Source organism: Protopterus annectens, chromosome 2.part0 (assembly GCF_019279795.1).
Source record: "Protopterus annectens isolate FY-2018-M chromosome 2.part0, PAN1.0, whole genome shotgun sequence".
NCBI classification, from domain to species: Eukaryota; Metazoa; Chordata; order Ceratodontiformes; family Protopteridae; genus Protopterus; species Protopterus annectens.
In genome coordinates this window covers 630651915-630666583 of record NC_056728.1, presented here as the reverse complement: position 1 = coordinate 630666583, position 14669 = coordinate 630651915, and the positions used below count along the sequence as shown (strand labels likewise).

The following is a 14669-nucleotide window of genomic DNA, read 5'->3' as shown; positions in this document are numbered from 1 at the left end:
ATGTGCCAATTTTCTGAAAATAAGGAAAGCTTTCCGCCCAAAGGTGCTTTCAATTGAGCCCTGGTTGGCGGTGTCAAAGTAAAGTCATTGAGTCTGTCCTTGTGCAGCAGTTGTAGGCCCTGCACTACCTCTCTGGTTGGGAGGCTGCCATTGACGTCCTCTGTAGGAGCCTCCAGTTTGCCCTCTACCTCTGGCACGCCTGTTCTTGCCTCTCTGAAATCTGTCTGTGTCTGGAAAGGACCAGTTCTTGGAAGGCCAATTTCTGCTGAATCTTGGTGGTTGGACTTGCATAAAATCTTTGACTGTTTGTACAGATTTTGCCTTTTCCTCAAATTTCTTTAAGACCTCCTGAGCAGTGGAGCCAAATAACTTTTGCTTTTCCAGTGGAGCATCCAGAAGCTTTGCTTTAACATGGTCTGGCAGAGATTGTTCCTTCAGCCAAGCATGCCTACGTATGACTGCACCTGTCATAGCTGACCTACATGAAGCTTCCAATGCATCATAACCACACTGCAAGAAATGGTTGCTAACCTGTTGTGAGTTATGTTCCAGATCCTGAAGTGATTTGCGATCTAGGGGTTCAGGCAAAGACAGCTTTTTATGCAATTCATCTAACAAATATTCTTGGTACTGTATCATATGAAATTGACAGTTTAAAGCCCTCATAGAAAGGGTAGCAGAAGTATACACTTTTTTACCCCATCGCTCTAAAGACCTGGACTCCCTTTCAGAGGGGAGTGGATTTTTTGTAGTGACAGCTGCAACCCCTTTAGGGCCCTGGGAAATAGTTTCTGGATCAGCAGAGTGGGCCTTGTAAAGGAAAAGATGGGATTCCGGGATCCTGTAGTACCTATCGGGTTTGGCAGGAGCCGGAGGGAGTGTCAGAGGTTGTGCTAGATTCAGAGTACACATCATCAATAATATTCAAAACAGGGGGAATAGCCAAAGGTCTATGCTGAGGCAAATGTAAGAAGGTCCTTAATCTCTTCCTGGAATCAGAGAATTCCTGGCCCTGCCATTGGAAATGCTCCCTCATAGTGTGCAGAGTTTCCCCAAAAGACAGTTCTTCAGGAGCGGAGGCCGAAGGGATAGATTCCTCTGCATCTGAATCCTCATAGGCCGAAAAAGCCTCCTCCTGGTAGTCCGAGAGAGCAGAGCCATCAGAGGCCTCATCAGAGGAGAGAGGATCAGAGGGCTCAACCTTGTGCCTTTTTTCTGTAGGAGGTTGAGAGCCCCTGATTAATGAAATAAGGTCCTCTGCTAGACTAAGGATCTGAGAACCTGTAGTGGGTCCCTGAGGAATAACCCTGGGAGGCATAGATTTTGAGAGTTCAGCAGCTTTAGCCCTAGAGAATGCCTTAATAGACATGGATGCAGGAGGCCTGGCTGCACCACACGTGCTGGTGTAGATTTGTCTAAGGGAATGGTGTCGGAGGGTTCCTGGACACCAGATTCCAAAGGAGATTCAACAACCGGTACAGTAGTGGCCTCCGGGGCCGAGGTTGTCGGTTGTACGGTTTCGGTGGACGGTAGTACCAAGGACTCTGTTTCAGCCGAGACAGAGACACTCGCGGTAGGCCTAGCCGTGGTTTCAGCCGAAACCGCGGACCGCGTGTGTCGGTCCTTGTCCTTCCGTTTCTTTATTAAATGTGAAGTCGGAGTCTCCGACGGCATTTTGTAAGCAAAACTAGCCCCAAAAAATTCCTCTGCAAACTCCGACCGACGTCTTAGAGTGCGTCGGTTGAAGGAAGCACAGGCGAAACAGGCCGAGATGTCGTGGTCTGGGCCTAGGCAAGGTAGGCAGTAAGAGTGGAAATCCTTATGAGGTATTTGTTTCCCACAAGTTAAGCAATTATTAATTTTATCTGACATCGGCTGAGGCAAGAAAGAGTCCCCAACGGGGTACTTAGCTTTTGAAGTCTTCGGTTTAGCTGAATTACAGGAGCTGGCCGACCGGCACTTGCGAACTGCTTCTGCTTCGGGCACCACGCGGCAAGAAAGACTGAGGAAGATGGCGCTGGCTGACGCTTTTATACCCCAAGCGCTCTGATGTCGGGGAAGGGGCGACATCAGCCGATGCCAGACCCAGACTTTGGAATCCGGCCGACCGAAGGGCTGCCTGGGGCAGGACAACCCATATGTGATGACTGCAGATGCATCCTTGAAGGACATCACCCTCAGAAGCCAATGCCTGCTCAGCGGCTCTGGACCCATCTGAGGGATTAGTTTCCGTAGGCCCAATACCTTGAATTTCCGGAGGCCTAGTTGTCTCCACGTAGGAATCGGAGGCGGCTTGTGGCTCTGAGGTAGCGGATGTCAGGGGCTGCGAAAGCGCCTCACTGAGACCCGGCGACTGGCCTAGTAGAGGTTTTGTCATCGGTTTAAGACCTCGGATGCCTGTCTTTATCCTTGTCTTTGCGTTTTTTCGGAATTGCAGTCGTCGGTTGATCAGACGGCATAGTATAATTGAACCTTCGGCCAAAGTACTGTAAAGCACAATCAAAACGTCTTTTTATAGTGCATTTGTTAAATCTAGCACAAAACCGACAACTAGTGACGTCGTGATCAGGGCCTAGGCATGGAATACAGTAAGAGTGGAAGTCCTTATGAGGTATTTGCTTCCCACAAGAAATACAATTATTAACTTTTTCTGACATCGGTCTGAGGCAAGAAAAAGTTTCAACGGGTACTTAGCTTTACTGAAGACTTCGGATCTGAAATTCGACTTCGAAAATCTCAGGAGTCGGCCGACCGGCACTTGCGAACTGCTTCTGCTTCGGACACCACGCGGCAAGAATGACTGAAGAAAATGGCATTGGATGCATCTTATATACCCCTGGCGCACTGACGTTAGGGAAGAAGTGACAGCAACCAACGCCGGACCAAGACTTTGGAACTCTGGCCGACTACGGGACCGCCTGATGGCAGGATAACCCAAGTGTAATGACTGCAGCAGTGTAACACGATGAACATCAGGTGGAACAGCAAGGGGTCTGTGCTCAGGAAGAAGCAGGAAGTCCCTGAGCCTTTTCTTAGACTCAGAATAATCTTTGCTCTCCCAGTGGAAATGCTCCCTCATAGTATGCAGTGTTTCCCCAAAAGAATAGTCCTCAGGAGGAGAGGCTGAAGGAATGGATTCTTCAGCATCAGAATCCTCATAGGGAAGCATGGCATAATCCTGTTCAGAAGAGGATTCAGAGGAAATAGATACCTGATCAGAAGAATCATACTCTGTCTCTTGCCTAGGCCTCTTATCCGGAGGGGGATGGGAGCACCTGATCACAGTAATTAGGTCTTCGGCCATTTTGAGCGTCTGTTTTTAGGCATGGAAATCTGAATAGGAGAATGTTGTACTTGCGTCTGTCTTTAGTGCTTTAGTCTTTGTAGCTGAAGATGGCTTAACATATACTTGTGTAGGTCTGAAGACACCCACAGAAGAAGATGCCTGCTCAGCGGGATTGATTTCAGAGTGTACAATACCTTGAGTATCCGGAGGCCCAGTCGGCTCCACGTGGAAGTCGGTAGCGGGTGCCAGGGGCTGCGAAAGTGCCTCACTGAGAACTGGCGACTGGCCTAGAAGAGGCTTCGTCGTCGGTTTTGCACCTCAGATGCCTATCCTTGTCCTTGCGTTTTTTGTAAACTCCGGTTGTCGGCTGTTCTGCCGGTATTATATAATTAAATCGTCGGCCAAAGTAATGAAATGCAAAATCGAACCGACGCTTGATAATACGTTGGTTGAATCTAGCACAAAACTGACAGCTAGCAACATTGTGATCAGGGCCTAGGCAAGGAATACAGTAAGAGTGAAAATCCTTATGAGGTATTTGCTTCCCACAAGAAATACAATTGTTAACTTTTTCTGACATCGGTCTGGAGCAAGAAAAAAAGTTTCCCCAATGGGGTACTTAGCTTTAATGAAGACTTTGGTTCTGGAATTCAGATTTGAAAAACTCAGGAGTCGGCCGACCGACACTTGCGAACTGCTTTTGCTTCAGGTACCGCGCGGCAAGTAAGACTGAAGAAAATGGCATTGGCTGCATCTTTTATACCCCTGGCGCACTGACATCAAGAAAGAGGCGACAGCAACTGATGCCGGACCTAGACTGTGGAAGTCTGGCCAACTGCGGGTAGCCTGCCACAGGATAACCCAACAGTAATGACTGCAACAGTGAAACACTATGAACATCCTTGGCATATCTGCTCTGCAGGAACATGCTCTACTGCCCTCATAGAGAGCAGGGAAAGGACTTGCTTTTTCACCTCTGCCCACTGGTTTGGAGGTAGATCTGGGAACCCTTTTGGGGGTTGGAAGTGTGTGGAAATAAAATTTGTATTCCTGGGACACTATGTTGAGGACCCAGCGGTCATTGGCAATGGTGGACCAGGTGCTTGCATGAAAGGAGAGTTTTCCCCCTAGGGGTAAGTGTAGGTGGGCAGAGAGAAGGGGTGGGGGAGGAGAGTCATTGGGAGTTCTTACCAGGAGGGGGTGGCTTAGAACTCCTTGGTTTTGAAGTTGAGAAATTCCACTGTTTTGATCTCTGCATTCCCCGTGGCTGATGTCTGGGGGGGGGGGGGTCTGCATCCCCAGGGTCTGGGCTGAAATGACTTGGTGGGAGCAGGAAAGGGCCAGTGCTTGGAGGGGCAATGCCTGCTGAACCCTAGTGGCTGTACCTGTAGGACATTCTTAACTGTCTGCATAGATTTAGCTTTTTCTTCCATCTTTTTTAAGACCTCATCTGCCTTAGTGCCAAATAAGTTGTCTTTGTGCAAGGGTGCATCCAATAATTTAGATTTAACATGGTCTAGTAAGGGCTGATCCTTAAGCCATGCATGTCTTCTAAGTACAGAACCAGTGACTGCTGCCCTGCAAGAAGCTTCTAGGGCATCAAAACCACAGTGTAAGGTAGGCTTAGTCACTTGACTTGCAGAATGCATTAACTCTTGTAACTCTTTAGATTCTGCACTATGTTTGAGGAGTTCCATGGTATTTTGCTGAAATTTTAGCATACGGAACTGGCAATTTAGTGCTCTGATAGCAAGAATAGCAGAGGTGTATACTTTTTACCCCATTTGTCTAATGCTCGGGAATCCCTATCCGATGGGGTGGGATTCTTAGCAGAGGTTGCTTTAATTCTTTTGGCCCTTGAGAAATTACCTCAGGGTCAGCAGTAGGGTTTTTGAAAAGAAATTTATGAGAGTCACGGACTCTGTAATACCTGTCAGTTTTTCTGGGTGCAGGAGGGGAGGTGTCAGGAGTCAAACTGGATTCCAGAAAAACATCATCCACAACATCCAGGACTGGGGAAATGGTCAGGGGTCTGTGCTGTGGAAGATCCACGAATTCTCAGAGTCTCTCTTTAGACTGAGGGTAGTCCTGACATTCCCATTGGAAATGCTCCCTTAAGGTATTAAGCGTTTCCCCAAAGGAATAGTCCTCAGGTGGACAGGCTGAAGGAATGGATTCCTCTGCATCAGAATCCTCATAAGAAGAGAGGTTGCATGTCTTCATATTCAGATGCATCACAGTCAGACTCCTGCCCAGAGAACACTACTGGGGACAGATCTCTCTTCCTTTTGGAAAGGGTAGCTAAGCTTCCCCTGATCAGCATGATAAGGTCTTCCACCATTTTAAGCATTTGAGACTGAGGCAAGGAAGCAGGTGCCTGAGATTGGGTCGTCGGTTTCTTGGGTGTGGTTCGTACCCTGAGCCATAGCAGTTTTTCAAAAAACGGTAGACGCAAAAGAAGTCGTCAGTTTGTGATGAGAATCGGTAGTGCAAAGTACTTCCTCGGAAGCCGGTGCCTGCTCAGCAGCTCCAGACCGATCAGAGGGTGAGACAACCGCAGGATCCTTAGTTTAAGAGTTTTGTGGCATACCAGACTCCGAAAGGGCCTCGGTAGTGGCCTGTAAATCCAGAGAAGCAGGCATCAGGGGCTGCAAAAGTGCCTCACTGAGGACCAGAGAACTGACTACTAGCTTAACGGAAGCGTCGGTAGGTTTGGACCTTTGCAGTGTGTCTTTGTCTTTACCCTTCTGTTTTTTGAAAGATCTGCTGTCAGATAGCTTTCTGAAGACATATTGGAATTGGAGGACTGTAAGCGAAAATATCTAGCTACAATAAGGGCCCAACGATGTACAGTTCTGGCATTAAAGCACAAAAGCGACAGCGAGGGATGTTGTGGTCTGGGCCTAAGCAAGTGACGCAGTAAGAATGAAAGTCTCGGTGTGGCATTTGCTTTCCAGAGGCGAGACAATTGTTAACTTTTTCGGACAAAAGTTAGAGCAAGAAAAAAGGATCCCCAATGGGGTACTTGGCTTTCAGAAGACTTCAGCTTCAATTCAAAAGACAAAACTCAGGTAGTGGCCGACCGGCACTCATGTGAACTGCTTCTGCTTCGGGCTCCTCGGCAAGAAAGACTGGTGTAATGGCGTTGGTTGCCTTACTTTATACTACTGACGACCTGATGTCAGTCCTGAAGCGACAATAACCAATGCAGAAATACTAAGCCTCTGCTACTCGGGCTGGCTGAGGGCTACACTGGCAGGGATAACCCTAATGTGATGAAACATGAACATCATCTACTGAAAAACAGAGAGAAAGAGAAAGAATGACAATACCAGATTCAAAAAGGCCAGCCAGTTATCAAGAAATGATAGTTACATACTCTGATCTATAGTAAATATTACTCTTACCTGCTAATTTACATTTTGTAGCTTGGAAAGGTAGGGAGTAAAACTGGCTACTTAGCTTCCGAAGCTTTTTCTTCTCTATCACTTCACTGAACCCATAGTCAACATAGTACACCTGTAAAGGAGGACAACTTTCAGTCAAAATGAAAATACGCTGTCACATTACATTTGCTGTATAGTAGGAGAAATTAAGCCTTAGTCTGCCCTTTAAATTAACATTCCACTTTCCCTCCACTCCTACCCACCAACCTTAACCTTCCCCCACCATTCTGCTATTCCAGCAAATAGGTCAAAAAAACCTCTCTGCAAAACGTTTTCACTGATCCAGAAAGTAGACAAGCCCTACAATCAAATTCTCAATATACAAACTTAAAGCGAGGGCAAAACTTTGCTGAGCTCAGATCACACTACACTTGGTGAGTACTACCCAAGAAAAGACTCAGAAGCATTTTTGCAATGGGATCAATGCAACTCCACAGTACTTCTTTATTTTATTTATTAATTTTACTTTACATTTGTTGACCGGGCTAATCTTAACTGGATATATGTCCATTTTCAGTAGAGGCTCGGGGGAAAAAAGCTCCAAGTATAGGCAGTGACATGACATACATTGTATGAATGAGTAACATGAAATACAGTACATTATTTAGATTCTACATAAGTAAACTTGTACAGAGTCATTTAGTTAAGGCTAGGCCAAGATCAAATACAGAGAACAAAACAAAAATATATATATATTTTTCTTTTGCCTGTTTTATACACATACAAACTTATGATAATATCTAATACAGTGGATTGGTAGCACTTTTAGAGAAAGCAGACTCATATTGAGTACTAAGAAAGGAAAAAAAACTACTAGTTAGAGGTTAGCTTACTAGTTAACACAGGTAGGTGTCAGAACAAAAGAGCAGAGAAGTATAGGGAGATCAAGATGGGGAATGAGATCTTAGGGTTAGAGCAGGGGCATAGCCAGTGGGTTTTAAGATATTCTTTAAGATATTTTTTTGAAAAGCAGTGTGGAAGAAAGAGTTGAGAGTTCATCTGGAAGCTGGTTCCAGGCTTTTCCCACTGTGTTAGTGAATAGCGAGTCCACAGCCTTGTTGGCAACACAAATGCTAATGCTGCCTAAGCTCACTATCTTAAGTATTTACATGGTACTTGCAAAAACACAAAAAAATAAAATGCTTATTGGTTTAATCTGTTTGTGTTTAAGTCGATAAAATTATTTTGTTCTAGAAGCAGATGAATTTAGAAATCTGTTTTAAGTATTACAGTTGAATGCAGACAACTGTTTTCCTAAACATAGCGGCCAAGTATAGAACACTTAGGTATACAGTCCTGAAAGTAGTGAGATTTGTAAAAAGGCAATCATATTACTGTTCTGTGGCATAAAGTCCTGCCACTGTAATCATGTATCACTCTGTTGGACTTAAATTACTTCAGTTAGTGGACTAGTAAAGCTAAACACAGAGATAAACTACCCTGTCTACAGAATGGGATTTACTCTTATTATAGCTGGCATGCATGGACTACCCCCCTTAGATGCAAGAGGAATACAACTGTTTTAACATTCAACTACTGTATTAGTTTTATGTACAGAACTGTGTCCCTTATGATGTGTCATTACTTGGTCAAAACTGATCTCCCATTTTAAAAGTACAGTAAAGTCGTAACAGAAAATAAAAACATAATCCTAACTTAAAATGTACTTTCCCACATAGGAAAGGAAGTTAAAACATTAAAAATAGTATGTGGAATATTTTTTCCTCAAAGGGATCTTATCTGCAATAGAAAGTACAGTTGTGTACCTACCATAAATGTAGATGTTCGAGTGTATTCACTGTTGCAGTCATTACTCTTGGGTTATCCTGCTGGCAGGCTACCCTCAGTCGGCCAGAATTTCAAAGTCTAGGTCCAGTGTCAGCTGCTGTCGCCTCTTCCCTGACGTCAGTGCACCAGGGGTATAAATGATGCAGCTGACGCCATTTTCTTCAGTTTTTCTTGACCCAGATGTCAGGTGCCCCCAAATTGGTAGGCACAAAAATAACATCTCCTTTATCTACAAGCAAATGCACCAAATAGGTTGTATAGGATAGAGAAGTGCAGGTAAGTCCCAGCAAAGAGAAGGGGGATGGTGGGTGGGTAACCTGGACTGCAACAGTGAATACATTCGAACATCTACATTTATGATAGGTACACAACTGTACTATGTTTATCGTGTTTCACTGCTGCAGTCATTACTCTTGGGTTGAATGCCAAAGCTGAGGAGGGGTGGCTGGGCTAAATAGGATTAGGACAGGCTATGAGGCCCTGCAGAACTGCAGTGGCAAAGCCTGCTCTGGACTTAAAGAGGTAAGTGGTAGTGCTTTGTGAAAGTGTGCATGAACTCCAAGTTACAGCCTCTAAGATATCTTTGGTTGGTACTCCTCTGAGGAAGGCTGCTGAAGTGGCTGCTGCTCTGGTGGAATGAGGCCTAATGCTCTTAGGCACTGATTTGCCATGTTGAAAATAGCAGAAACGGATGCAATGGCCTATCCATTTAGAAATAGTCTGTTTTGAGATGGCGTTTACTTGTGATCCTGCAGCATATGACACAAAGTTGCTCAGTCTTTCTGAAAGCTTTAGTTCTGTCCAAGTAGAAGCGTAAAGTACAGTTTTGTACCTACCATAAATGTAGATGTCCGACAGATATGCAACTGCAGTCATAACATATGGGTTGTCCTGCCTCAGGCAGCCCTCGGTCGGCCGAATTCCAAAGTCTGGGTCCGGCGTTGGCTGGTGTTGCCTCCTCTCCGATGTCACAGCGGCTGGAGTATAAAGGCATCGGCCGACGCCATCTTCTTCAGTGTTTCTTGCCCAAGATGTCAGGTGCCCACTTTGGAAGGCTAAATTTTGTAAATGGATAAAAAATAATCCAAAGCATGCACAACAGTAATAAACAGATACACCATAGGAGATACCCCCAGCTGAAGGGAAGAGGGGTAGTGACCCAAAAAGAAGGATAAAGAGGGGTAGGAGGGTGGGTAAATCCGACTGCAGTTGCATATCTATCGGACATCTACATTTATGGTAGGTACAAAACTGTACTATGTCCTTCAAGAATGCAACTGCAGTCATAACATATGGGTTGAATACCACAGCCAAGCTGGGGGTGGAAGGAACTATGATAAGGATGGTGTAGCTATAATCCCCTGCAGGACTGCCGAAGCAAAACCTGCTCGGGATCTGGAGTATAATGGTAGGTGGTAGTGCTTGGTAAATGTATGCACGGAGCTCCATGTAGCAGCCTCTAAAATGTCCTTTGTTGCCACTCCTCTTAGGAAAGCTGTGGAAGTGCCTATAGCTCTGGTGGAGTGTGGCCTAATATTGGCTGGCACACCTTTTCCATGAAAAGAATAGCAAAATCTGATGCAATGTCCAATCCATTTGGAAATTGTTTGTTTGGAGATTGCCTTTCCCTGTACTCCAGCAGCATAAGCTACAAACAGCTGGTCAGACTTTCTGGTGGTCTTAGTTCTGTCCAAGTAGTAGCGTAGTTGTCTGTGCATGTCCAAAGTATGCAGTAGTTTTTCCCCCCTATTTTGAGGATTGGGGAAGAATGTAGGCAGATGAATTGCTTGATTTAGAGACACCCTGGAAATAACTTTTGGCATGAATGTAGGATTTGTTCTTAGGGAGACTCTGTCTTGATGAAAAATGAGGAAGGGGGGCACTGCCATGAGTGCCTGTATCTCCGAAACTCTTCTTGCAGAAGTGACTGCCAATAAGAAGGCAGTCTTCCATGAAAGGAATTGCATTTCTGAGGATGCTGCTGGCTCAAAGGGAGGAAGAGTTAGTTTTTCCAACACGTAGTTGAGGTCCCATGCAGGTACTGGTTGTTTTCTGGGAGGTTTGATATTCTTTATCCCTCTTAAAAACTGTCTTAGCAGAGGATGCGAAAACACTGGAGGGTCACAGTTGTATTTTGCTGAGATTGCTGAGGCATGAATCTTTATTGAGGAGTATGAGAGCCCAGTATGAAACAGCTCTGCCAAGTATTCCGATATCTGAGGAATACTCAGTAGTTCTGTGTCCTGACCCTTTTTGGCATTCCAGATGCTGAATCTTTTCCACTTGGCTGAATAGGTTTTTCTGGTGGAAGGTCTGCGTGCTTCCAGCAAGATCTCGAACAGATTTGGAAAGAGAGCTAGGTGTTGAAGTTATGGATGTCTCCAGGCTGTCAGATGCAATGTTTTCAGGTCTTGATGTACAGTCCTGTAATTGTGTTGCGTTAGGAGCAGGGGCCATAGGGTCAGAGGCCATGGTTTGGTCCGAGTTATGGTCAATAGCAGAGGGTACCAATGTTGCCTCGGCCAGACTGGCGCTATCAAGATGCCTGTTGGTTGTTCTGCCTTTATTTTCAGTATCACCTTGGTCAGCAAAGGCAGAGGGGGGAATGCATAAATTTTTTAGAGAATTCCAGCTGAAGGAAAGGGCATCCGTCTTCCAAGCTAGAGGGTGATGAGTCCTTGTGCAGAACTTTTCCAGGTGATGATTTAGGTGGGAAGCAAAAAGATATACATCCGGTATTCCCCATGTCCTTGTCAGTTGAGAGAAATGTGAGGGTGCAACATCCATTCGTGTGGATCCATGAAGTTTCTGCTCAGATTGTCCGCCAGTACATTGTCCTTCCCTGGTACAATTGTAAGTGTATCTTCAGGCTCAGGGATTTTTCCCAGAGAAGCATTGTTAGTCTGCAGAGGGGATACGAATGCGTGCCTCCCTGCTTGTTTATGTTCCACATGACAGTGGTGTTGTCTGTCCTTATTAGCAAATGTCCTTCTTGTAGTGATTTTTCGAAAGTCTCGATGGCATGTATCAATGCCAACATCTCCTTTTGGTTTATGTGCAGATGTCTTTCCTTTGGCGTCCATAGGCCTTGAATGCATCTGCCCCCTCCATGTGCGCCCCCCATCCATGGTCTGAGGCATCTGTTGTGATCATTTGGCCTGCTTGAGGTCTGTTGAAAGACATGCCTTTGTTTAGTTGACTGGCTTGAGCCCACCATAGAAATTCCTTCTGCAGGCATGGAATAAGTGGGATTATGTCCTCTAGGCTGTTGCTGTGTTGAGACCATAAGTTTTTTAAATACCATTGCAGCTTTCTCATATGAAGTCTTGCCAAAGGTATCAGAAGAATACAAGATGACATGAAACCCAGGGCCTGCAGGATTTTTCTTGCAGTCAGCTGGGAAAGCCTTGCTAGGCCTTTGAAGTACTCTGGTAAATGCTGCTGTTTTTCCTCTGTGAGGTAGGCCATTTGTGTTTCCGTGTCCAGTGTGGCTCCTAGGAATGTAAGCTGTTGGGATGGTAGTAACTTTGACTTTTGAATGTTGACTGTGCATCCCAAGGCCTGCAGTAGATGCATGACATAGTCCAAATGCCCTTTTAAGGTTTGTTTGTTGTCTGCTTGTATGAGACAGTCGTCCAAGTAGGGGTATATTTGAATCCCCTGCTGTCTGCAGTGTGCCACTACTGATGCCAGGCATTTCGTGAACACTCTGGGCGCAGTAGACAAGCCAAACGGCAATGCTGAGAATTGATAATGCTCTGTTCCTGCAAGAAATCTGAGGTATCTTCTGCAGCTTTGTCTGATTGGGACATGCAGGTATGCCTCCTTGAGGTCCAGAGTGACCAGCCAAGACCCCTTGCCCAGCATGGGAAGAAGCTTCTGTAACGTCAGCATTTTGAACTTTGGCACAATAAGAAAGGTGTTTAGATTTGACAAGTCCAGTATGGGTCTCCATTTGTTTTCTTTTCTTGGAACAAGGAACAGTCTTGAATAAAATCCCTGGCCTTGCTCCTGAGGAGGAACCCTTTCTATTGCTTTTATACTTAATAACTTGGAAACTTGAGAGAGTGCCTCTGCCCTTTGATGATGTGGCAGGTTTGGCATGCCTTGTCTTATTGGTAATGTGTGGAAGTGGAATCTGTAGCCCTTGTTTATCAAATCCAGAATCCAATTGTCTTTGGTCAAGATATGCCAGTTTTGTGAGAATAAGCCTAATTTTCCGCCCAAAGGTGCTTCTCTTTGAGCCTCTGTAGGCGGTATGAAAGTGAAGTCATTGTGATTGTCCCTGTGGTGCAGCTGAACTGTCTGCGCCACTTCTTTGGTTTGGAGGTTGCCATTGGCGGCCCCTGTAAGATCCTCGGTGTTGTCCCCTACCCCTGGCTCATCTGCTTTTTCCCCTTTGAAACTTGTCAGAGCCGGGGAAGGACCAATTCTTTGAGGGCCAGTTTCTGCTGAATCTGGGTGGCTGAACCTGCAGGAAATCCTTTTCTGTCTGTACTGACTTTGCTTTTTCCTCTATGGATTTCAACACATCTTGTGCAGTAGCACCAAAAAGCTTTTGTTTCTCCAAAGGTGCATCCAGTAACTTTACTTTAACATGGTCAGGCAAAGACTGATCCTTCAACCAAGCATGTCTACGTATTACAGCCCCAGTCATAGCTGCCCTACATGAAGCTTCCATTGCATCATAACCACACTACAGGAAAATGGTTATTAACCTGCTGAGTGCTATGTATATGATCCTGCAGTGCCTTTTTATCAATAGGCTCAGAAGAGGCTACCTTTTTTGTGTAAATCATCCAGGAGAAAATCTTGGTACTGAAACATTTGAAAAAGGCAGTTAAGAGACCTCATGGCTAGGGTAGTGGAGGTGTACACTTTTTTACCCCATCTCTCCAGGGACCTAGCTTCTCTGTCAGCTGGCAGTGGGTTTTTGGCAGAGGAGGAAGCCACTCCCTTGGGGCCCTGTGAAATAGTTTCTAGATCCACAGAGTGGGCTTTAAAAAGGTGCTTGTGAGTGTCAGGGACCCTATAATATCTGTCCGGCTTGACAGGAGCAGGGGGAAGAGAGTCAGGGTTGGCACTGGAGTCAGAGAATACATCATCCAAAACATCCATAACTGGAGGGATAGCCAGAGGTCTGTGCTGGGGGAGCTTGAGGAAAGTACGAAGCCTTTTCCTGGAGACAGAGAATTCCTGACCCTGCCATTGAAAATGTTCTCTCATGGAATGCAGAACTTCCCCAAATGAGAAATCCTCTGGAGGGGAGGCTGAGGGAATAGATTCCTCAGCATCAGAGTCCTCGTAGGCCTGGAAGGGTTCTTCTTGAGTGCCAGAGAGCTCAGAATCCCCAGAGGCTTCATCCGAGGAGAGGTCGTCCACCTGCTCAGTTCTAGGCCTTTTCTCTGCAGGTGGCTGAGAACCCCTGTCCGGATGAGGCTGAGACCCCCTGATAAGGGAAATAAGATCTGCAGCCAGAGACATGATTTGCTTATCAGAGGAAGGGGCCTGGGCAGGCTTAGGATGGGCCTTGGCCTGACTGGCGGCCTTAGCACGTGCAAAGGCCTTGATGGACATGGAAACAGGAGGCCTAGCAGCCCCACGTGCAAGCGTTACCTTGTCCACCGGAATGGTGTCGGGTAGATCCAGAACTTCGGTTTCCGGAGGAAAATCAACAACCGGCACCGGAGAGGTCTCAGAGACCGAAGGTCGTGTTATAGCTGTGTCGTCGGCCTGGAGCGGTAGATTCACCACTTCTGAAGAAGCCGGAGCGCTAGTAGAGGGTTTAGGAGAAACATCGGTAGTGGACGCGGGCCGAGGATGTCGGTCCCGGTCCTTGCGTTTTTTTAGCAGATTGCCGAAGAAGTCCTCGGTGAATTCTGCCCGGCGCCTGAGAGTGCACTTATTAAAGCAGGCACAGGCAGCACAGGCCGAGACGTCGTGGTCTGGGCCCAGGCAGGGAAGGCAGAGAGAATGGAAGTCCTTATGAGGTATTTGTTTACCACAAGACAAACAATTATTAACTTTCTCAATTTGTTCTGACATCGGCTGAGGCAAGAATAAATGTTCCCCAACGGGGTACTTAGCTTTTAGATGATTTCGGTACTGAAAACACAGGAGCTGACTGACCGGCACTTGCGAACTGCTTC

General features: G+C 46.0%; 1 protein-coding gene across 1 annotated transcript in view; it reads right to left on the bottom strand.

The window, feature by feature from the left end:
* Positions 1-14669, bottom strand: part of TDRD7 (tudor domain containing 7) — a 1553655-nt gene that overhangs the window by 1333708 nt on the left and 205278 nt on the right. Inside the window, exon 3 of the mRNA XM_044060339.1 lies at positions 6694-6805. Within this exon, the coding sequence (XP_043916274.1) occupies positions 6694-6805 (112 nt within the window). The remainder of the gene's footprint in view (positions 1-6693; positions 6806-14669) is intronic.